This window comes from Cricetulus griseus, assembly GCF_003668045.3.
Source record: "Cricetulus griseus strain 17A/GY chromosome 1 unlocalized genomic scaffold, alternate assembly CriGri-PICRH-1.0 chr1_0, whole genome shotgun sequence".
Lineage (NCBI taxonomy): Eukaryota > Metazoa > Chordata > Mammalia > Rodentia > Cricetidae > Cricetulus > Cricetulus griseus.
This window is the reverse complement of record NW_023276806.1, coordinates 248893953-248915430: the sequence shown is the minus strand read 5'-3', so window position 1 is coordinate 248915430 and position 21478 is coordinate 248893953. Positions and strand designations below refer to the sequence as shown.

General features: G+C 52.0%; 2 protein-coding genes across 2 annotated transcripts; both read left to right on the top strand.

Moving 5' to 3' along the window:
* The first annotated feature begins 166 nt into the window (after positions 1-166).
* Tm6sf2 (transmembrane 6 superfamily member 2) lies at positions 167-8091 on the top strand. The gene is made up of 10 exons (XM_027394632.2): positions 167-1838; positions 3012-3115; positions 3940-4037; positions 4123-4226; positions 4753-4835; positions 5359-5483; positions 5826-5927; positions 6237-6329; positions 6673-6792; positions 7628-8091. Exons 1-10 carry the CDS (start codon positions 1744-1746, stop codon positions 7835-7837), a joined length of 1134 nt encoding a protein of 377 aa, XP_027250433.1. The 5' UTR covers positions 167-1743; the 3' UTR covers positions 7838-8091.
* On the top strand, positions 6661-17300 carry Hapln4 (hyaluronan and proteoglycan link protein 4). The gene is made up of 6 exons (XM_027394631.2): positions 6661-6792; positions 11021-11127; positions 11858-11978; positions 12229-12591; positions 13228-13551; positions 14710-17300. Exons 2-6 carry the CDS (start codon positions 11038-11040, stop codon positions 15099-15101), a joined length of 1290 nt encoding a protein of 429 aa, XP_027250432.1. The 5' UTR covers positions 6661-6792; positions 11021-11037; the 3' UTR covers positions 15102-17300.
* The last annotated feature ends 4178 nt before the right edge of the window (positions 17301-21478 follow it).

Here is a 21478-nt window from a genome sequence, read left to right as displayed (position 1 = left end):
GCATTTTGTTCCCTGATGTGACTAAGACTCCCTTTTGTCCTACCTCTGGTCCCAGTATGGCTCATCATTGACCTCCCAATAACTGGAGGCCAACCAGTTAGTGAGGACTTTACCCCAGGCACAGGAAAAAGAGGCCTCCAAACGCTTCATGATATGTGCACGGGCTGGTGTGTCCTGGGCACAGTTTGGGGTGGAGGGCCAGATATAGAGGCAGAGACCTGGGAGGGGCTGTCTCATAGAAGCTAGTGCAAGGGTCTTTGAAAAACCAGAACTAGTACTCACTACAGAGCAGCAAGAGCCCAGCTGGAGGCCATGATGAACAGGTGGCCTCCTAGTATCAGTCCTTTGGGTTCCTTCTGCCCTGCACCTCTCTTGAGCCTGTGACAACTGCCATGGGACCTCTTGTGGGAATGACCCCTCAAAGCTTCACACCCAGGCATCCAAGTTCAGTGATGGTCATGCTGTGTCCAAGTAGACATGGCTCCCCTTTCAGTGAGAATCCATGATGCCCCTCTGTTGCTTCAACACAGGGTTTCTCGGCACAGCCTTGACTGTCCTGGCACTCCTAGACCAGGCTGGCCTCATACTCAGATCCACTTGCCTCTGCCTCCCAAATACTGGGATTAGAGGTGTGAACCACCACTGCCTGGCCCCAATACACAGAATTTTTAAATTTGAAACCTAACCTTTAAAGTGTAGCTGAATCTAGAAAGATGGCTCAGTGGTGAAAATCATTTGCTGCATGAGAATAAGTGTTCAGATTCCAGAACACAACTTGATGCTCCAAGTACACCCGTCACAGCTCCTGGGGCATGGAGGGTGATGAGACTTGCCGATTTCCAGCCTAGCCAAGAAAATGTAAGCCCCGTGTTCATTGAGAGACCGAAGGAATGGGTGGGGAGTGATGCCCACATGCACACAGACATCTTTAATTCAAAAGGGAGTGTTGCTCTCCATGTTCAGGTGTCAGTGTGTCAGGTCTAAGAAGGCAGAGGTGCAAAAAGGAGACATGGTCCACACCTATAAGAGTTTTCTGTGCAAACATGAGGACCTGAGTTCAAATTCCCACTATGCATGAAAAAAGCCAGGTATTGTCAAAGATGGCGATGGGGAGGATCGCTATTTTCTGGCTGCCAGCATAGCTCCAGGTTTAAAGAAACATCCTGTCTCAAAAGAATAAAGAGTGATCAGGACACTCCACCGACTTGCTCCTCTGATCTTTGCGCTCATACAATCCATCTCCTTAATGACTCCCTCCCCCAAATCCAAAGGGAAAGACCTGCTGCTTGGAGCATGGCACAAAAGGACCAGGCTGTGAGAGGCCGAGCCGGAGCTAAGGGTAGGGCTATGTGGTGGTTGTGTGGGGCTGGGGGCCGGGCTGTGCAGGGCGTCGTTACAATCCCTCAGCCTCTAGGAGCGTGGCCACGGGAGAGTAGCTGTGAACTCGGCAAAGGGGCGTGGCTACAGTCAACAGGTCTGGGGGCGGAGCTATAAACTGAGTGGTGACAAGGGGCGTGGCTGTGCCATTGGTGAATGGACCGAGGGTGGGAGCTTATGGGCGGAGTCTCATGAGGGCCGGGCCTCGCATGTTGGCCAGGAATAGGAGCGGTGAAGGGTGGCGTCTCGGCCCCGCGCAGGGCGACCTTTGCGCGGGGCAGGTTCCTGGCACCCCAAAGCTCAAACTCGCTGCAGTCGCGGAGCCAAGCGTCTCGGAGGCTGCGCCCGGGTTGGAGCGCCGCTGCCATGGACATCCCGCCGCTAGCCAGCAAGACCACGGCGATGTCGCTCGGCGCCCTGCCAGTGTCCTATGCGCTCAACCACGTCTCAGTGCTCTCACAGTGCGTTTCGTCCGCGAGGACCACCGGGCTAGAGGGAGGATGAGGGGTGGTGGAGCTCAGGAGGGTCGAAGCTGGGCCTGGAGGACGCCCATGCAAGCAGAAATCCCCCTCCTGTCGCCCAGAGGCAAGGGATGCTGTGGTGGGGTTCTGGGAAAAGGTGATGTGGAGCCTTAGTGTTTGGGGATTTTATGGGTATTCCAGGGATGCACCCCGCACAGGTTCCAAAGTCGCCTAGGGTCAAAGTTTTGTCCTAGATAAAGCCCTACTGATCCTGCTCCCATGGCACGAATGCCCTGTTCCAGTGCCTCTGTCTCAGGCTTAGAGTAAGTTTGTTCTACACGCAGTGACCACCCCTGTTCTTGTCTTCTATCTCTAGATAGACCCTGGAGGTCCAGCAAGCCCCTCACTCCAAAGCTCACAGACCCAAACGATGGGATAGAGAGGGATGATTCCCTGGATACTAATACCTGTCCCCTGGGAATCTGAGTGAGCCAAGTGCACTCTAGGAGCCTAGGTTCCTTCCTCTGTCTAGTTTTCACTATAGTCATGGATGAGGATCACAAGTTCTGTGCAGTGTCAAGGTTAGGTATTTGGTTGGCATTGCTGGTGGGCGCATGAAATGTTGGGCTGGGTAATGTAGGAGAACTGGACAAAACCTTGCTGTGTGGCACTAGACAGGTGGATTCCCTTCTCTGGGTTTTGGTTTGTTTGTCCAGCTGTGTTAAGGGGAGACCTGGTTTCTGTTATCTTTGCAACTAGCTGACCTGTCTTATCAGGTTGGTGGGGTAGATCTGGGCAAGGATAGGGTGGAGCAGATGGAGACATTTGGACTTTAGCTGGGAGGAGGTGGGAGCCTCGGGGAATACTGGAGACTCCATCAGGGTTGAGGCTGGCCTTGCTCAATGACCAACCAAGCAAATCCAAATGAATGAGTATCAGCTAATGATGGAATTACTGGATTTAACAGTAGGGATAGGGAAATCAGGGAGGTTTTCTAAGGGGCACAATATAGATGGGCCTGATAAATGAGTAGGAGTTTGTCAAGTAGAAATCCTAAGCAAGAAACCACTGATGGGGAAGGCAAGTTTCATTCTCCTTTGCTGGTACTTCCTGAATAACTCCTCTAGAAAGTCTCACCCAAGCATTGCCTCCCTTGCTGCCCCCACCCCCCAGGCCCTTGTGTGTAGTGCTGATGAGTGCGCTGATACTGGGTCTGCTCTTCATGGCCATCTACAGCCTATCTCATGGGGAAATCACCTATGACCCGCTCTATGCTGGTAAGTCACTGGAAGGTGGTGGGGAGCAGTGCTGTCTGAGAAAAGGCCTCCATTCTAGACGTTGGACCAACCAAGGACCTCCATCAGTCTTTGAAAGATTCCCATTAAACTGTGGAACCCAGAGGGCCTGAAACACCATCAGATTGGAAAACTTCAAAAGGCCTCCTCTTTCAGAGTTGGAACTGCAGAGAGAAACAATTATGTCTCCCCCATCAGACAAGGCCCTCCCCAGCACTCATGTAACCCAGACTGACCTGGAACTCCTGATCTTCCTGTCTCCATCCCCTGAGTGCTGTGGTATCAGAATCACCTTGTCCAGCTTCAGCCAGACAAGGGACTTCTGAGGCCTGGAGCCTTGCCTGATCACCTCATCCTGGACCTGATGTTTCGAGTCCAGTTTGTTTGTTTGTTTCTTTTTCCCAGACAGGGTTTATTTGTAGCTTTAGAGCCTGCCCTGGAACTCACCCTTGAGACCAGGCTGGCCTCAACTCACAGAAATCCACCTGCCTCTGCCTCCTGAGTGCTGGGATTAAAGGCGTGGGCCACCACTGCCCAGCTTCAAGTCCAGTTTTAAGTTCAACTAAAAGTTAGGTGTGGTGCTGTGGGTTTGTAATCCAAGTACTTGGGAAGCTGCAGCAAAAGGATTACCATTTGTTCAGGGGCAGCCTGTGCTACAGACTCACACCCCGTGTCAAAAGAATACAACCTGAGGTTGGACAGGCCCAAACTGCCTCTGTGCTAGCTTTAGCCACACCTGCACTTAGCCATAGTCCTGTCCATGTCAGGCCCAAGCACCTGCTCAGTACCTCCCACTCTCTCTCCAGTCTTTGTGATCTTCTCCTTCACTTCGGTGGTGGACCTCATCATTGCACTCCAGGAAGACGGCTACGTGATGGGCTTTATGGATTTCTACACCAAGGAGGTAAGTGGTGGCTACCAAGAGTAGGGTGGCTGGGGGTGGTCCTGGTCCCATCATGCATGCTCCTGAGCCCCACTCCTGCCCACAGGGTGAGCCCTACCTACGCACAGCACATGGCATCTTCATCTGTTACTGGGATGGTACTGTGCACTACCTGCTCTATCTGGCCATGGCCGGTGCCATCCGCAAAAGGTGAGGGAGACAGGAGACTAGGATCCCAGGAGGAAGTTATTCCTCAGGCGGGTTCCAGGTCTCTGGGGAGCCAGAAGTGTTTGAGAAGGGGTATGATCACCCATGGATGACTACAAGATGTTTCCAGAGACTGTCAGCAGGTGTGGCTAGCTGGGGACCCACATCTTCTGGACCACTGGTGCCATTTCTAGGACTTATTGTCTTATTGTGTGAGGCGCCAGCCTAGCACATACAGAGCATGACAAGACCCACATTCTGCTGGGTGTTGGTGGTGCACGCCTTTAGTCCCAGCACTCTGGAGGCAGAGACAGGCAGATCTCTGTGAGTTCCAGACCAGCCTGGTCTACAAGAGCGAGTTCCAAAGCCACAGAGAAACCCTGTCTTGAACCCCCCCACCCCACCCCCCTGCAAAACAAGACCCATATTCCATTTCTAGCTACCATAAATAAACAAAGCCCAAGAGGAACCAGCAGGGCCTTGAGATTGAGGGTTAATGGCCCACAGCTACCCCTCTATCACTTCTCAGGAAGAGGTACCGGAACCTTGGGCTCTACTGGCTGGGGTCCTTCGCCATGAGCCTCCTGGTGTTCCTCCCGGGAAACATCCTTGGTAAGGACACAGCCTCTGAGATTCCACCCCTCCATGTGTCTGAAGACCCAATAGCCAAGGGGCCAGCAGCCAAGACGCCCTCCATTCCCTTTCCTTATGGAAGTGATGGGGAGATGGCATTAATCCTGCTTCCTCTGCAGGCTACCAGCCCATGATGTCAAGGGTCTCACAGCATGCTATTCACACAGGAAGGGAGTTTTAGGGTGGGTCCTGAGGTCAGAGTGAAAGCTGTGTAAGTAGGTCTTTGGAGGCAGGGCAGAGTGACAAGTTCCTGTGTTGGAATGGCTCAGTAAATGCTGAGCAAGGAGACCTACTTGATGGGAAGCAAAGACATTGTCACAAGTGTCAAGTCTGTATTCAGGGTAAACTCAGCCAGGCCAGGGCAGGGAGCATGCTGGGGGGCCACAGAGCATAGGAGCGCTTGAGCAAGAGTAGTATAACTCAAGATGTCCAGGCAGGGTCCCTTTTGGCCCAGCTTCCATTAGAAATCTCCCCGAGTCACATGCTCTCCCCATCCTGGCAGGTAAATACAGTTCAGAGATCAGACCTGCCTTCTTCCTCACCATTCTATACATGCTGGTCCCATGCTGGGCTGGTGTGAGAATCTTCAGTCAGTCCCGTACACCTACCTCCTACACCCCCGACATGGTGAGTGCCCCACCACACCCCGTTTGTGAATGGCTTTGAATCAAAGGCTTTGTGTCAGTTGAGGCATGGTGGCCCGTGCCTATCATACCAGCACTGGGGAGACTGAGGCAGAATTGCCACGAGTTCAAGGCCAGCATGGGTTTTTATGGTGAGACTGTCTCAAAACTCCAAGGACTCAAATGTGGCTCAACATGAGAGTTAGGAGTATGGCTCGGGGGAGAACACTTGCTCAACCTGTACAAGCTCAAGAGCCAATGACTATCTACTTGGGAGAGATAGAGTGATCATCTGCTAGACCCCAGGCCTCTCTGGCTAGCTCCAGCTTTCTCTTACATGGGACAGGTACAGGAGGAACAGAAGAAAGGCCTCCTACAGCGCCCAGCTGACCTGACACTCATCATCTACCTCATCCTTGCTGCCTTCTTTGCTCTCTTCCGGGGCCTGGTGAGTCTGCCTTGGCTTCCTCCCCCCTTCACCTCCAGTCTCCCTCCTCAGCCGCCTTCTCCCAAAATTTATTTCCTTATTTGTTGCCAAAAGAACAGCGCTCTTCTGTCTGATACCCAGGAGAGCTCTTCACCAAGTCCAACCTGAAGGTCTCGTGACAATGCCTGTTCACACAGCCTTTCCTCAGCGCTCTTGCTGTGAATCTACAGCTAAAGGGAGAGAGCAGGGAGGGCTGAGAGGGCTTGAGAGCTGGAGTGGGGAAAAGCCTTGTGAGAGCCATAAGATGGATGGTGGTTATCTGTGTCATAGGTGGTACTTGACTGCCCCACAGACGCCTGCTTCATCTATATTTATCAATATGAGCCATACCTGCGGGACCCTGTGGCCTACCCAAAGCTGCAGGTGAGGGGACAAATGGGAGGAGAAGGCTGTGGTCCTGCCCTTCTCTGAAGCAGTTGCCTGAAATCATGCCAGTCAGGCAGATTCACATGTAGGCTTCGGGTATGGCAGGGTCCAACATGTGTCTTGGCTGTGCTTTCTCAGCAAGGCCCATTGAGGCTCTGATTAGCCCGGCCTGAATCACATGCCCCTGTGATTCACATCAGCATTGGAAATAGGGTGTTCCAATTGGTAAGTCAGAGTCTGTACCCTCCCGGCAGCTGAGTGTGACTCATTATGTGTGATGGGGGAAGGAGCCCTGTGTAGATCCCCACCCTGTGTTCTCACAGCCTGTGGTCTCCCCTAGATGCTGATGTATTTGTTCTATGCTCTGCCTTTCTACTGTCTGGCTGCCTATGCCCTCACCTTCCCTGGTTGCTCCTGGCTGCCAGACTGGGCCTTGGTGTTCGCCGGAGCCATTGGCCAGGTAAGGGGTGGGGTAGTGATAATGGACCCAAGGCCTAGTGATCCAAAGTTCCCTAGCCTGAAGGAGATGGCTGGATGGACATAACCCCTGGCCCACAGGTAGCTCCAAGCCCCCTAGTCAGAGCTAGAAAGAAGCATGCTGGGATATGGCTTCCTCCGTGGTATAGTGCTTGCCTAGCAGGTGCAAGTGCATACCTTCCATTCCCCAGCACTGGAAACAAACAAGCGAATGAGTTGGCAGTGGTGGTACACACCTTTAGTCCCAGCACTCGGGAGGCAGAGGCAGGTGGATCTCTGTGAGTTCGAGGCCAGCCTGGTCTACAAAGTGAGTGCCAGGACAGCCAGTGCTGTTAAACACAGAAACCCTGACTTGAAAAATCAAACAAACAGACAGACACCAGGAAGGAAGGGGGAACAGGGGCTGAGAAGGGCTGCAAAGTGGGAAGATTGTGACCTATGAAGGGAAGGGCAGCCATGAACAGAAAGAGTATAGAAAGGCAGCCAAGAGGACATCAAGGGAGACAGATGAAAAACTGGAGCTGGATGCTGAAGACTTTGAACTCTGGGCATGTGAGGGGAGGCAGGGGGCCATGGAAGTGCTTAAGCACAGGAGGGCTCAGAGCTATTTCTGGGGTTTTGGTAGGAAAAGAAAAAGCCTAGACTCAGTCCAAGCAGGGGGACCCAGAAGTCTCTGCAAGTCCACAACACTTGTGAGGAGAGAGGATGGGATCCAGGCTGGAGTCAGTTGTTTAGGGAAGGAAGACACGGCAGTGTCGCAGTGGGCATTGGCCTGAGGGTGCTGACCTGACCTGCCATCCTCCCTGTGTCCCTGCCAGGCGCAGTTCTCACACATGGGTGCATCCATGCACCTGCGTACACCCTTCACTTACCGCGTGCCTGAGGACACCTGGACCACCTTCTTTCTGAGCAACATGCTGTTTGCACTGGGTCCGCATCTGCTAGCTTTCCGATGCCTCTGGCGGCCTGCCTTCTTCCTGCAGGCCCCGCCCTGGGCTTCCGAGGGCCCAGGCAAGAAGCAACAGTGAGCATATGCCCTCTTCTCTGCTAGGAACTACCTGTGCAGCACGCCTGACCCTCCAAGGATGGGTTGACCCTTTTAAAGCTGGACGGACATCTGGGGGATTGCAATCCAGGCCAGAAGGGAGCGTAGGAGACCCACGACCAGATGTTCTCACTATGTCACTGTGTCCCAAAGACCAGAAGTACCCTAATGTCCTCCCTTGGAATTTACCCATCACTACCCCCATCCTTTTAATAAAAGCACTTTTGATGTCTAGGACATCACTGCCTGAGTGTTTCAGGGAGCTGGAGCAAGGGACCATCTTCTTGTACCCATGAGAGGAGGGTAGGGTGCTCACAGCCACTGTGGCTGTCTGGAGTCAGAGGGGCCAGGACACTAACAGTCAGCCTCTCAGTGGGATGCACAACTGCATGCTCCAGATGGGAAAACTGACACTCAGAAGGGTTGAGGTCACACTGGGCTGTGGGTGCAGGTTAGTAAAGTGCTCTTGGAGCTGACGCCCATAAAGGCCCTGGGTGCACTACATTATTAGGTGTACACCTGCCATCCCAGCACTGGGAAGGTGGAGGCAGGAGCACAAGATCCTCTTTGGTCCTTCCAAAGCAAGTTGGAAACCAGCCTGGACTGCATTCTCACACCTCCACACATAAACGGGTCAGGGGCAATATGTCAGTCAGCAAAGTGCATCAGGGCCCTATTTCAAATCCCCAACGCCCTCGTAAAAGTCAGCTGCTGTGGCGACCATATAAGGGGTGAACCAGCACTGGCATGGGGATTGAAGGAAGAATTCCCAAAGCTCACTGGCCAGTTAGCTCCAGGTTCAGTAAGATGCCTTGCCCCAAATCAGGTAAAAGGCGGGGTGGCACATGGGTTTAATCCCAGCACTCAGGAGGCAGAGGCAAGTGGATCACTGTGAGTTCCAGGCCAGTCTGGTCTATACAGTGAGCTCCAGGCCAGTCAGGGTTGTTTCAAATAAACAGGTAAAAGGCTGAGAATGAGGAAGACACCTAATGTTGACTCTGACTTACACACACCTGAGTTGAGCTCTCACATACAGGTTGTAATACACACATACCTCGCACACAGAGTACAGCATTACCAAATGGTGGCATTGTTAGGCATCCAGGGAACTGCACACAGACTGCTGTCACTGGGCCTCCACATTCTAGACTGAGACTAGAAGTGAAGATTCTGGGCCAAGGTCATACTTGAGCACATCTGAGTTAGGGACAGGGCTCACTTTCCAGGGCAACTGAGGGTAGCTCGGCAATGTTTGGAAAGGGTTCTCTATTTCCTGTTCTGTAGTTTAGAAACTGGGTGAAGAGGGGAGCTTAGGAGTGCCAGGGGTCCGGTGCTCTCTGGCCAGGCTTCTAGTGGGAACCCAGTCACTGCCTGGAGACCCACCCAGGCCGAGAGGTCTCCCTGAGTGACACAGCCAGTGAGGACAAGAGTGGAACGTGGGCCTGTTCCTCTGAGTCCCTATGCTGGAATATGATTTTTGGAGAACACTCACATCTCTAGTGTCTGCTGGAGCCCAAGTTTCCAGGGTGATTACCCAGTGAGCAGATGGACAAACAGGCTGGCAGGCAAAAACTCTTAACCAAACCACCACTCCTGCCAGTGCATGGGAAACCCGAGTTTATCAGCACTTACTGCATTCTATCATTTTAGAAAACTGATACAGGATCTGGATATGGAGCCCAGGCTAGCCTCCTGCCTAAGCCTCCTACATCCTGGGAACGCAGCCTGTGCCACCATGCCTGGCTTTCCCATGTGTTTGTTTTGTTTTGTGAGATGGTCTTCGTGTAACACTGACTGTTCTGAAACTCACTCTGTATATGACAAGGTCTTCTGTAGCCCAAGCAGGCCTTAAATTTACAATGTAACCTAAGGTGACTTCTCCCCCAATTTGATGTTTTTTTTTTTTTGTTTTTTTTTTTTTTTTTTGGTTTTTTGGGACAGGGTTTCTCTGTGGCTTTGGAGGCTGTCCTGGAGCTAGCTCTTGTAGACCAGGCTGGTCTCGAACTCACAGAGATCCACCTGCCTCTGCCTCCCGAGTGCTAGGATTAAAGGCGTGCACCACCAATGCCCAGCCCAATTTGATTTTTGAAACAGAGTCTCACTATTTAATTCTGGCTGTCACCTGTAGACCAGGCTAGCCTCCAACTCAGAGATCCCAAGTGTTGTGTGCCACCTCACCAGCACCAAATGTGTAGCCCAGGCTGGCTTCAAACTCATGATCCTCCTGTCTCTGCCTCTATAGCATACCTTACCAACATGCACCACTACAACTGGCCCAAGATGACTTTGAACTCCTAATCCTCCTGCTTCAGCCTCCCCAGTGCTGAGATGATAGGTATGTACCACTACCCTTGCTATATCCTTGCTATAGAGATGAAACCCAGGACCTCATGCATGCAAGGTGAGCCCTCCTCCAACCCAGCCCTCAGCTGATACATGGCCAGGCTAGCCTGAAACTTGCTGAGGTTTACCCTCTATGGCTCCAATCCTGCACCCCTCTTCCCTTTTCCCTTCCATGCTAGCCTCAAACTTGATGTCTAGCAGAAGATGACTTTGAACTGCGGATTCTTCTCCCTTCCCCGGAGTACTTGCCTAACAGTCCTGAGTCACCACCATAAAATGAAGTGTGTTTGTGGTGGCAGGGAGAGTGGTAGATTTAGATTTCCCTGCTCTGGCAGAAACTGGCAGACTTGGTTAAGGGACTTGGCCAGCCCACAGAGGTGGCGCACACCTTTAATCCCAGCAATGGGGATGCTGAGGCAGGTGATCTCTGTGAGTTCGAGGCCAGCCTGGTCTACAAAGTGAATTCCAGGACAGCCAGGGCTGTTACACAGAGAGACCCTGTCCAAAAAAAAAAAAAAAAAAAAAAAAAAAAAAAAAAAATGGGGCCACGGGGCCCGTTAAGCCAGCCTTCGTTTACCCTCTGCTCACTGGGTGGTTATATCATTTATACTCCTTTGCAGCCACGCCATGCATGGAGTGCAAACTGGGCTTGTGAGACTCCTTCCCTGGCTAAGGTAGTCCTCATGGGGGAAGTGGCGAGGTCGCTGTGTTCCCAGCTCAGCAGCACCGGGGCTGTCCCTTCCCACCCCACCCCCGCCCCCTACGCCATGCGGTGAGTACACGCGCTGCCCCTTTAAAGCCCCGCGTCCTCCTCCCCTTGCAGGCAGACTCCGGGATTGCATGGACCTACGGACCTGCCGGGCCAGAACATTGTGCGCGTGCGCAGTTGGGAAGCGCAGGGGCCGCTCAGCGGGGGCCGCGACCAGGATGGTGAGTGCTGTGCTGGGTACCTGATCTCTCCTTTGTCTCTGTCTCTCTGCTGTCTGTCTCTTCTCCTTCTCTCGTTCTCCTCTTGCTTCCTCTTTCTCTTTCTTTAGTACTTTCCCCTTTTTCTGCCCTCCAGTGAGGGCAGAGGGAGGAGGGGGAGGGAGGGAGTGGGGGAGAGTGCTCACTTTTTCTTTTTCCCTGTCTCTCCTCCCCACCAGCGTCTCCTTCCTCTGCCTCTGAGTCTCGGTCTTTTTCTGCGTCTCTGTCTGTCTGTGTCTATCTCTAGGTCTCTGTCTCTGAGTCTTTCTCTGGGTCTCTGTCTCTGAATCTGTCTCTGCGTCTCTCTGAATCTCTGTCTCTGCATCTCTGTCTCTGTGTCTCTCTCCGAGTCTCTGTCTCTGCGTCTGTCTCCGAGTCTCTGTCTCTTCGTCTCTCTATCTCTACCTCTCTGTCTCTCTCGGCCTGGCTCAGTAGCAGATGTTCCCCTCTTCCCGTGCTGACCCGCTGTCCCCAGCGCCCCCGCCTCACTCTGCCGGGCTTGCTGCAGTCTCCTGGCGCGCGGATAACCTTGCGGCCACGATGCGGGCAGCTGCTCCCCATCCCCCTTGCGCTCCGGTAGCGGGGGCGAGGACGTGGGGGAGGGCAGCTCCGAGGCTGAGACCCCTTTGGGGAGGGCAGGACGAGCTGAGGAGGGTCTGGACGGTACAGCTGGATACAGCTCCTGTGCCCGCAGGCGTGCGCTCCGGCGGCCCTCGGTCCCCGCGCGCTCTGGGCGGTTGCCTGCGGACTCCTGATCCTGGTCCCCGTGCCTGCCGGGGCTCAGAGAGGCAGGAAAAAAGTCGTGCACGTGCTGGGTGAGTCTTGTGCACAGCTCTGGTTCCCGTCCCGTCCTGTCCCCCGTCGCCTGCCCCCCCCCCCAGCTGTGGCCAAGAGCGAACAATGGGGGTCGGGTGGGGTGGCGGGTTGCAGTGGTCCCCAACTCTCAGTCTCCCCCCAACTCTCAGTCTCTTCGGAGCTCCTTCCCTACCCTAGACCTACATCCCTTCTCTGGGTCATCCCCCCCACCCCCAGCGCACTTTTGATCCCTGATTGGTCGCCCCGCAGAGGGCGAGTCCGGCTCCGTGGTGGTGCAGACGGCTCCAGGGCAGGTGGTGAGCCACCGCGGTGGCACCATCGTCTTACCTTGCCGTTACCATTATGAGGCGGCCGCCCACGGCCACGACGGCATCCGCCTCAAGTGGACGAAGGTGGTAGACCCTTTGGCCTTCACCGATGTCTTCGTGGCTCTGGGTCCCCAGCACCGAGCCTTCGGCCCTTACCGAGGGCGGGCCGAGCTGCAGAACGATGGGCCCGGGGACGCCTCCCTGGTCCTCCGAAATGTCACCCTGCAGGACTACGGACGCTACGAGTGCGAGGTCACCAATGAGCTAGAGGATGACGCCGGCATGGTCAAGCTGGACTTGGAAGGTGACCGAAGCATGGGCAGAGGAGATTGGGGGACAGTGTGGGACAAACCGAGTCAAGTTGGCACAGTAGAGATTTTATTGGGTAGGGAAATAGTTCGTCTAAAAATACTTCTTACAGCTTTCATTTATAAGTATGTGTTTGAATGTGTGTGCATGTGGTCAAGGCATCTTGCCTTAGATCCCTTGGAGCTGGAGTTGCAGGTTGTGAACTGCCTGATGTTGATGTGCAGAAACTCTCAAAGCCCTTTGAAAGAGATCTCTGTGAGTTCAACGCCAGCCTGGTCTACCAAGCTAGTTCAAGGATCATCTCTCTACACAGAGAGACACTGTCTCAAAAAGCAAATAAATAAACATTTTTAAAGGTGAGTTGTGAAGAATAAATAGAATAACAGTTAGTCAGGTGGAAAAGGACAGAAAGAACATGAGCAAAGGTCTCCGACCGTAGAAGAGTAGGCACGACTAAGTATGTTAGGGAGAAGGGTCAAGCCCCAAGCATAAATCACAAAGCGCATAATGTACGGGAGCTGGCCAGAGGTGTGGTCATGTCCGAGGGCCGGAGACCCTCTGGAGGTTCTGGTTCATGTGGGATCCATGAAAACTCGGGGCACCAGACAAACCCCCATTCCTTTCCATCCAGGAGTGGTCTTCCCCTACCACCCGCGTGGAGGCCGCTACAAGATGACTTTCGTGGAAGCACAGCGTGCTTGCGCCGAACAGGATGGCATTCTGGCATCTGCCGAGCAGCTGCACGCGGCCTGGCTCGATGGCCTGGACTGGTGCAATGCTGGATGGCTACGCGATGGCTCCGTGCAGTATCCAGTGAGCCAGGCCCGGGAGGCCTGTGGCGGGGCTGGGAGCACTGGGGCTGGTGGAGGCACCAGCGGGGGCGTGCGCAACTATGGGTATCGCCATAACGCTGAGGAACGCTATGATGCCTTCTGCTTCACGTCCAACCTCCCTGGTGAGTCCTTTCCCCCCAAGAAGAAGTGAAAGAAGTTTGTCTCTAGCGCTTAAGCCCCGCCCTCTGGAAGGATACTTGCTCAAAGGGTCTCTGAAATGAGACTCCACCCATAAGTACACAGGCTCTACCTCCTGAAGGGAACCCTTCTCTCCTGAAGGGAACCCTTCTCTCTTTCCTCCCTGCTAAGCCTTATTCCCTCTCCCTGGAAGGAGTCCCACCCCTCAAGTTCAGATGACCCCTCCCTGAAGGCCTGACCCATGGAGAGTGGCCCCACTCCTGGAGTGCATAGGCCCACTTCCTCGAAGAAGGTCCTCCCCAAGTGCATATGCCCCGCCCTCTAGAAGGAAACACACCCCAAGTGCATAGTCTCTGACCCCTTGGGGAAGACTGGCCCGAACCACCTAGTCATAGGGTCTGGCAAATGGAAGGAAGTTAGTCTCAGACACACAGACAAGAGCATAGGCCTCATCCCTTAAGGGCACACACAATAGGCTCCACTGCAAGGACAGAGGCCCGTTTCAGGCTCATAGTCCTGGATCCCTAGAGGAAGGCCTGACCGAAATGCATAGGGTCTACCTTGTGGTTGGAGGCCTGCTTCAAGAGTGTAGACCCTGCCCGCAAGAACACAGATTCTCCGGGCATTGGTGGCACACGCCTTTAATCCCAGCACTCCTGAGGCAGAGCCAGACAGATCTCTGTGAGTTCGAGACCAGCCTGCTCTACAAAGCGAGTTCCAGGATAGGCTCCAAAGCAATACAGAGAAACCCTGTCTCGAAAACCGCCCCCACTCTCCACCCCCCCAAAAAAGAATACAGATCCTCCGCCTAAGGCTAGGTCCACTGGTGAAAACCCTCCCAAACATAGGTCCCACCCCCAAAAGAGGACAGAGATCTCCATGAAGTGTACAGATCCTGCCTCCAAGAGCATCAGCCCCGCCCCTAAGTGACCAGGCCCCGCCCCCTTCCCCACCGGGCGCTTTTAGGATGGAAACTTTCCAGGGCTGCCACAGGGGGGCAGTGAAATGCCACAAGGCGCCTGCATCGCACAGGCAGAAGCCCATGGCACGGAATGGGATGCACCCGGAGCTGGGAATCCCGGGCTTCCAGAGTCTGGCGGGCCCAGCCCGGGTCCCATACTGACACGCCTCCGGTCCCGCAGGTCGCGTGTTTTTCCTGAAGCCTCTGCGGCCGGTGGCCTTGGCCGGGGCGGCTCGGGCTTGCGCAGCGCGGGGTGCGACGGTGGCCAAGGTCGGGCAGCTGTTCGCCGCGTGGAAGCTGCAGCTGTTGGACCGCTGCACTGCAGGCTGGCTGGCCGATGGCAGCGCACGCTACCCCATCGTGAATCCGCGCACTCGCTGCGGGGGCCCCCGGCCGGGCGTGCGCAGCCTCGGTTTCCCCGACGCCTCCCGACGCCTCTTCGGTGTCTACTGCTACCGCGCTCCGGGTGCCCCAGACCCAGCTCCAGGAGGCTGGGGCTGGGGCTGGGCGGGCGGAGGAGGCTGGGCCGGAGGATCAAGGGACCCAGCTGCCTGGACCCCGCTGCGTGTCTAGGACCATGAGAACTGGCGTTTGTGGTTGTTGGTGGCTGATCCGGGGGCTCTGCACACCCCCTGGAGACAGACTACTCACCAGAGATCCCTTGGATACATGACACAACTCTGTGGGGAGCTGCAGGCTAACTCAGCTACCTGTGGTCTTTGGACACTGACCACAACTCCTGAGGTCTCCTCGATACGTGACACACCCCTGCAGTACGCTGCAGGCTGACATACCTGTTGTGTTCTTGGTCGCTGACTGCGCTGCCCTCTGAGAGACCCTGACGGTGGCCAAGCCCAAATCTTTGGATATTAGATGTCCCATCTTCCAGACTTTGTCTAGAAGAGCCATGCTCTCCCCCAACCCCCAGGATGCCGGTAGAGCAGCAGGAACCCCCCCACACGGTTTCTGTGGCCTCCTGGAAAGCAGTCCCCCCTCAGTCACCTGGAGGCTGGACCCCCAGGATTAACTGGAGACTGGCCACACAAACCCCCTGCATATCCCAGGAGCTGGGAAACTGGTCTTGGACAGTCAGCTAGCTGTCCACTGAAACAGAAAACTATGGGTCACTAGGAGATCTGCCCTGTGCTGACAGGTGACCCAGAGGCTGGGTATTCCCACTCTTCCAGTGAGTCTTATTAAGTTTCCAAGGTAACATGCCTTGTCCCCAGTCACTATGGAGGACAGCCCCAACACCTCTGGCTTCATGGGAGAATTCCCTCAGCTGGCTCCCATGCCTACCCCTCAGGTATTTCTCTGGCCAGACAGTACACTCACCTGAATGTCCCTCCCCAGGCTCCTTGGGGCTGTCACCAAAGAGATCATTCTCTCAAACCTCAAACCCCTGAAATCTCACTTGCTATAGAGACATGCTGCTCGGCTTCTTTTTTTTGTTTGTTTTTTGTTTTGCTTTGTTTTTGTTTTTTTCAAGGCAGGGTTTCTCTGTGTAGCTTTGGAGGCTGTCCTGGAACACACTCTGTTGACCAGGCTGGTCTCAAACTCACAGAGCTCCACCTGCCTTTGCCTCCTGAGTGCTGGAACTAAAGGCATGAGCCACCACTACCCGACACTGCTCAGCTTCTTAAGGTGACCAAGGCCACTAGTGCAGCCTTACCTGTCATCTCACCCAGTACACCCACCAAAATGGTACACCCTGCTCTCCTGTGTAACCATGGGTACCACACTTCCTTTTTCACTATCCTAGAGACCAGACACCTACCACTCCATTTCTGGCTGTCCCCACCCTGATGGACCACTATGGAGACCGTCTTCCCCACTGAATGTCCTCAGGGTGACCCAGCATTAATTTCTCCAGGACACTCCATGGGATCAAGCTGCCCCTTTCCCAAGGTGCACCTCCAGCTCTTCTCAGCTGTCTAAGCCCCGCCCCCAGACAGCTTGGATCTCACAACTGTTGCCATGGAGACCAAACTCTGGTGTCCAGGGTAACAATACCTGTCCCTCCAAGGCTGTCCCTCCAGGGTCTTGTCCTGTCCAGCTGTCGCCATAGAGACCATCAGTGTCTCCTTGACAACTGACCTGCAGCTTTCAGGAACTTCTTGCCATGGGCAGAGTCCCTCTGAGTGGAGTTGCCTACTGTGTTCCTCAGGAGCCTGATGAATGTCCCTTCTTCAGATGGGCCCAAACAGGGCTCTGCTTCTGGAGCAGCTGTCTGCCATCATTCATTTGCACGCTAACTCTATGTCAGGCAGCAGCTGAGCACAAGCCACCACTGCAACACTGTCCAACATTTTAAATTATCACACCGCAGGTGGGGAAACTGAGGCTGTGGCACTGCACACGGCCATAGCTTTTCTTCCTTGGAGATCAAGGAGGGTGGACTGTCCCTGAAACCACCAATTCAAACAGTTTCTGAGGGCCCATGTCTGCTCAAGGGTCAGGACCAGCATCCAAAGACATCCATAGACAGAGCCACCCCAGATGCAGGAGCTCCCAGCTCTGACGTGCTGCTCAGAGCAGCAAGTGCCCTTGTTGGCACCCTCCTGCCTTCATCCATCTCTGCAAAACCCACCTTTGAGTCTGGAAGCTGTGGGCTCAAGCCACACCTCTTGTTGTAAAATGTTTGATCAAATGACAGAATTTGCCCAGGCTGTTTTCCTGTTTTCTTCTCTGGGCCAGGATTGTTCTGAGGTCCCAGAGTGCAGCCTGCAGCCTGTGTTCAATAAACCTATGTTCCTTTTGATGAATGAGAAATATGGCACTGTGCTCCTCTATCGTCAGTACTGTGGGCTTCTCAGGCTGGGCTGAGAAGCAGCTCCCATTCTGCTTTGCCCACAGACACACACACACACAGAGACAGAGAGAGAGAGGAGAGAGAGGGGAGAGAGAGAGGAGAGAGAGAGGAGAGAGAGGGGGGAGAGAGAGAGAGAGAGAAAGGCAGAGCAGTTTACCAGGTGTCAAGACCAGGCCCTTATGCTCTGACCTCAAGTGCATTGTGGCATGTGTGCATAACAATAATTCTGTGATTTTAAATATGTGTTCAGTCAGGATCTGGTTGTAGCATTGCGGTAGCCATCTATAGTTTTCATTTTAAATGTTTATGTGTTTTGTCTGCACTACTTATGTTCCTGGAGGCCTGAAGAAGAGTTGGATCCCCTAAAACTAGAGTTATGGATGGTTGTGGTTTGAGCCTTGGTCCAGTGCTCTTAATTCATTAAGCCATCTCTCCAGCCTCCTAATTTTTATCTGTACACTTTATTTATTCACTTATTTTTAAAACCATTTTTATAATTCGTTTATCTTTGTTTTATGTGCATTGGTGTTTTGCCTGCATGTATGTCTGTGTGAGTGTGGTGGATCCTGGAGTTACAGACAGTTGTGAGCTGCCCTGTGGGACCTCTGGAAAAGCAGTCAGTGCTCTTAACAGCTGAGCCATCTCTGCATCCCCTGTTCACTTATTAGTAGTGTGTGGAGTGTGTACCAGTGTTTAGAGGATGGGTCTGGGTCTCAGTAGTTGACATTCATGCAGGCCTGCACCAAATCAGGGTAACTCTGGAAAATGTCCATACCATTCTTGGCTGAGCTGCAAGGCGTGGCTTCACCCCTTCACTCTCACCCAATGAAGACAGGGAACTTTACATAGAAAGAGAAAACTCAGAAGCCGGACCCACTTCACGGATGGAAAAAATTTATCTAGCAGTTATCCCACTCTGACACATGCTGTCCAAAAGCCCTAAACATGCTCCCACACCCAATAAACTGGGCGTGGTGACACACACCTTTAGTTCTAGCACTCTGGAGGAAGAGGCAGGTAGATCTCTGAGTTCAAGGCAACTTGGTCTGTAGCAGTGTTCTCAACATGTAGGTCTCAGCCCCTTTGGGGATCACATATCAAGTATTTATATTATGTTTCACAACAGTAGAAAAATTACAAGATAATTTTATGGTCGGGGGTCACCACAGCATGAGGAACATGTTAAAGCTTTAGGAAGGTTGCGAACCACTGATCTACAGAGTGAGTTTCAGGCCAGTTAAGGCTATACAGTTAGGGCTATACTGTTTCAAAAAATAAACCAACCACCCCCAAAACCCTAAACCAGATCCCTCGTGATCACCCTTTCCAGCACAGGTCCCTACCACTAAGGCCCAACTGGAGCACATGTCTTCATCCTATGTGCATGACTGTCTCCACTGCAGATGAGGGTTTACATACCTAGCAGTATCACTGGTGTCTTGCTGCATGGCCACCCAGAGCCTGGCAAGATGGCTCTGTGGATACAGGCACTTGTTGCTGAGTTTGATGCCTAGGACCCACATGGTAGAGGGGGAGAACTGAGTTCCACACACTGCCTTTGACCTCCTCTTCTGCTTAGATTGTTCTCTGTTAATTTTCCTTTTTCTCTGGCCGGCATCTCTGACTCAGACTCTATATAGGTCACAAGTACCTAGGCGAGCTATTAGGTAGACCTGGAGGAACCGGGAGATGCCCTCTTCCTCGTCAGGACCAGGGGTCCATCTGGGGCCATCCCATCGGGATCCCTGGATCCCATCTGTTTGTCTGAAAATTATGAGGACGATGAGCCCTTGGTGGGCCTTAGTCCAATCTGTGCAGTTTTTGGCCTGATAGAATCTGGCCAAAACCGACACTCTGAATTCCTCGGAACTCTGGTACTCTATCTTGGAACATGATCTGTCTTGGGCCCCTTTCTTTTGTCTAAGTGCCATCCTTTTGTGTGCTAGTCATTTGCTATCTGTATATCCTTGGTAATAAAATGTCTATTCATGGCTTTTGCCCATTTTCTACTTGGATCATTTGTTCATGCCACTGTTAAGTTTCATATAGATTCTCTATCAGACATGTGGTTGCTTAAATTTTTCACATGACTTGTACCAGGGAAAAATGAGTACATTTTACCAACCCTTCATGCATGACCATTACTGACAAAAGAGACGTGGGGCTGGAAATGTACCTCAGTCAGTAGAGCAAGAGATTCCTATTTCTAACTTGTGTCTTCCCCCTTTTTAGGAGCAATAAAATCTACTCTATTAATTAGGGTTTTCTGTTCTAAAAAGTTATCTAAGCTTTGTAACTTAACAGTCATCCAGGTAATAATGGTTTTAAAGACATAAAGGGATTTTATTTTTGCTATGGTTAACCCCTTCCTTCAGCCTAGACAGAGGGACAATCTAGTCAGCTTCTGCCAACAAACTGCTTTCAGACATAATTCATTTACCTTTTTGCCTTTTATTTTGGTCACTGACAATTTTCTTCTTTCCCTGGCTCTGTTATACATGGCTTGTTTTTAGAATGTCGTGCCTTTCCAGGGCCTGGTAGGACATGTGTTTTACACAAAAATCCTGCCTGTTCCGTCTACAGCAAATCTACATTCTTGTCACTAAGAGTTTTAAGTTACTCTGTCTCTTTAAATGTCCTGTCTGATTGCTAAGTTAAAACTAGTTACAGTCAGCTGGAGAGCTCTGAGTAAACACCCCTCCACAGCTTCTCAGTTTAAATCCAGTTCTCCAGACAGAGCCTGCACTAATGTCACTGTAGCCATATTAAGAAAAAATTTATAACAGGAATAAACCTTATCCATCCCCCTGTATATGTTTTCAAAGGTTAAACTTAAAAACAAAAAACTGAAAACAAAGTTGTCTATCCAGATTTACCTAGACAACACTCTTGATGCTTTCAGAGATCTACAGAATATGGCATTTAAAAAGTTGACTAAAAAAACTTATAAGACAGAGAATCCCAGATCCTGACTGTGACTCAAAGTCTCCAAAGAAGATTACAGGATACCTCAATGTCTACACAACGCTGACCAGGGGACAAGATGCTCCGATACACACCTGCTGCCAGGACCTGGCCCAGGCCATGGACAATCGACAGGACATTGGAGAATTGATTGTGCCCCTTTTGCCTAGACAAAATAAGGTCAGTCTTTTCCATGTCCCTCTTACATAGAGAAAAAAAAACTCTGATGTTATAGGCCTGGCAAAGATTGATGCTGGTCTTTGATACTTCTGCCTGCTAATAGAGACTTGGGTATGACAGGACCCTGTCATTTTTTAATAGATTCAAAAGCTGTATAAAATTTATCCTTCTCAGATCTCTGATAGTATTAGTGGTTAAACTATAGCCAGTTTGATAGCTCATTTAATAAAGTTCTGATAAGCTGACAAAACAGTGACTATCTGCTACTCAGTCTCAAGGTTAGATTTATTTTCGATGTCATCTAAATAAACATAAAGGGCTTTTCATCAGGCCAAAGACACCTCTGTCCAATCTATACCTGACTCTCTGGACACAAGAAAAAATGTACAAGCTTCTAACTCAAACCTGTGTTTTTTTCTAGGACTCAAAGGTATAAATCTGTTCCTGCTGTTTTACAGATATATGATATCTGATATCTGCTTTTTCTATTTCAGTAAAGATTGGTAATGCTAATATGTCTAAAACTGTTGTCCTTTTACATAATAAAGTTCATACAGGCTTCAGAGGATCAAAGTCACAAAGCTTGGAACCACTTCTCACAGGTCAAAAGTACTCCAGGTAAGTACAGTTTTTTGTTATCCAACCTGTCTGTTCCTAAGAATGGGATTTTATCCCTTGGTATTGGGACTTCTGCCCTTTCTGATCACTAAAACTATGAACCTAAGAGTTCTGATTAAGTATATGAGTTTTAACTTCTGTCCCCAGTTTAAACATGTCTCAAACAGGTTTCTGCTTCTGGTTTCTGCTTCTGGCAGACACATCAGAGCACCAATTGGTGACTATAGCCTGCACCTAAAGGCTGCGAACTCTAGACTTACCATGGATATGAACGGGTCCAGGTGATGTGAGCACTCCCTGTCTCTTCGAGTCTGCCAACCAGATGCCTCTAATAAATACCCATTGCCTAAATTCCCTCTTTGCTTTTGACTAGCAT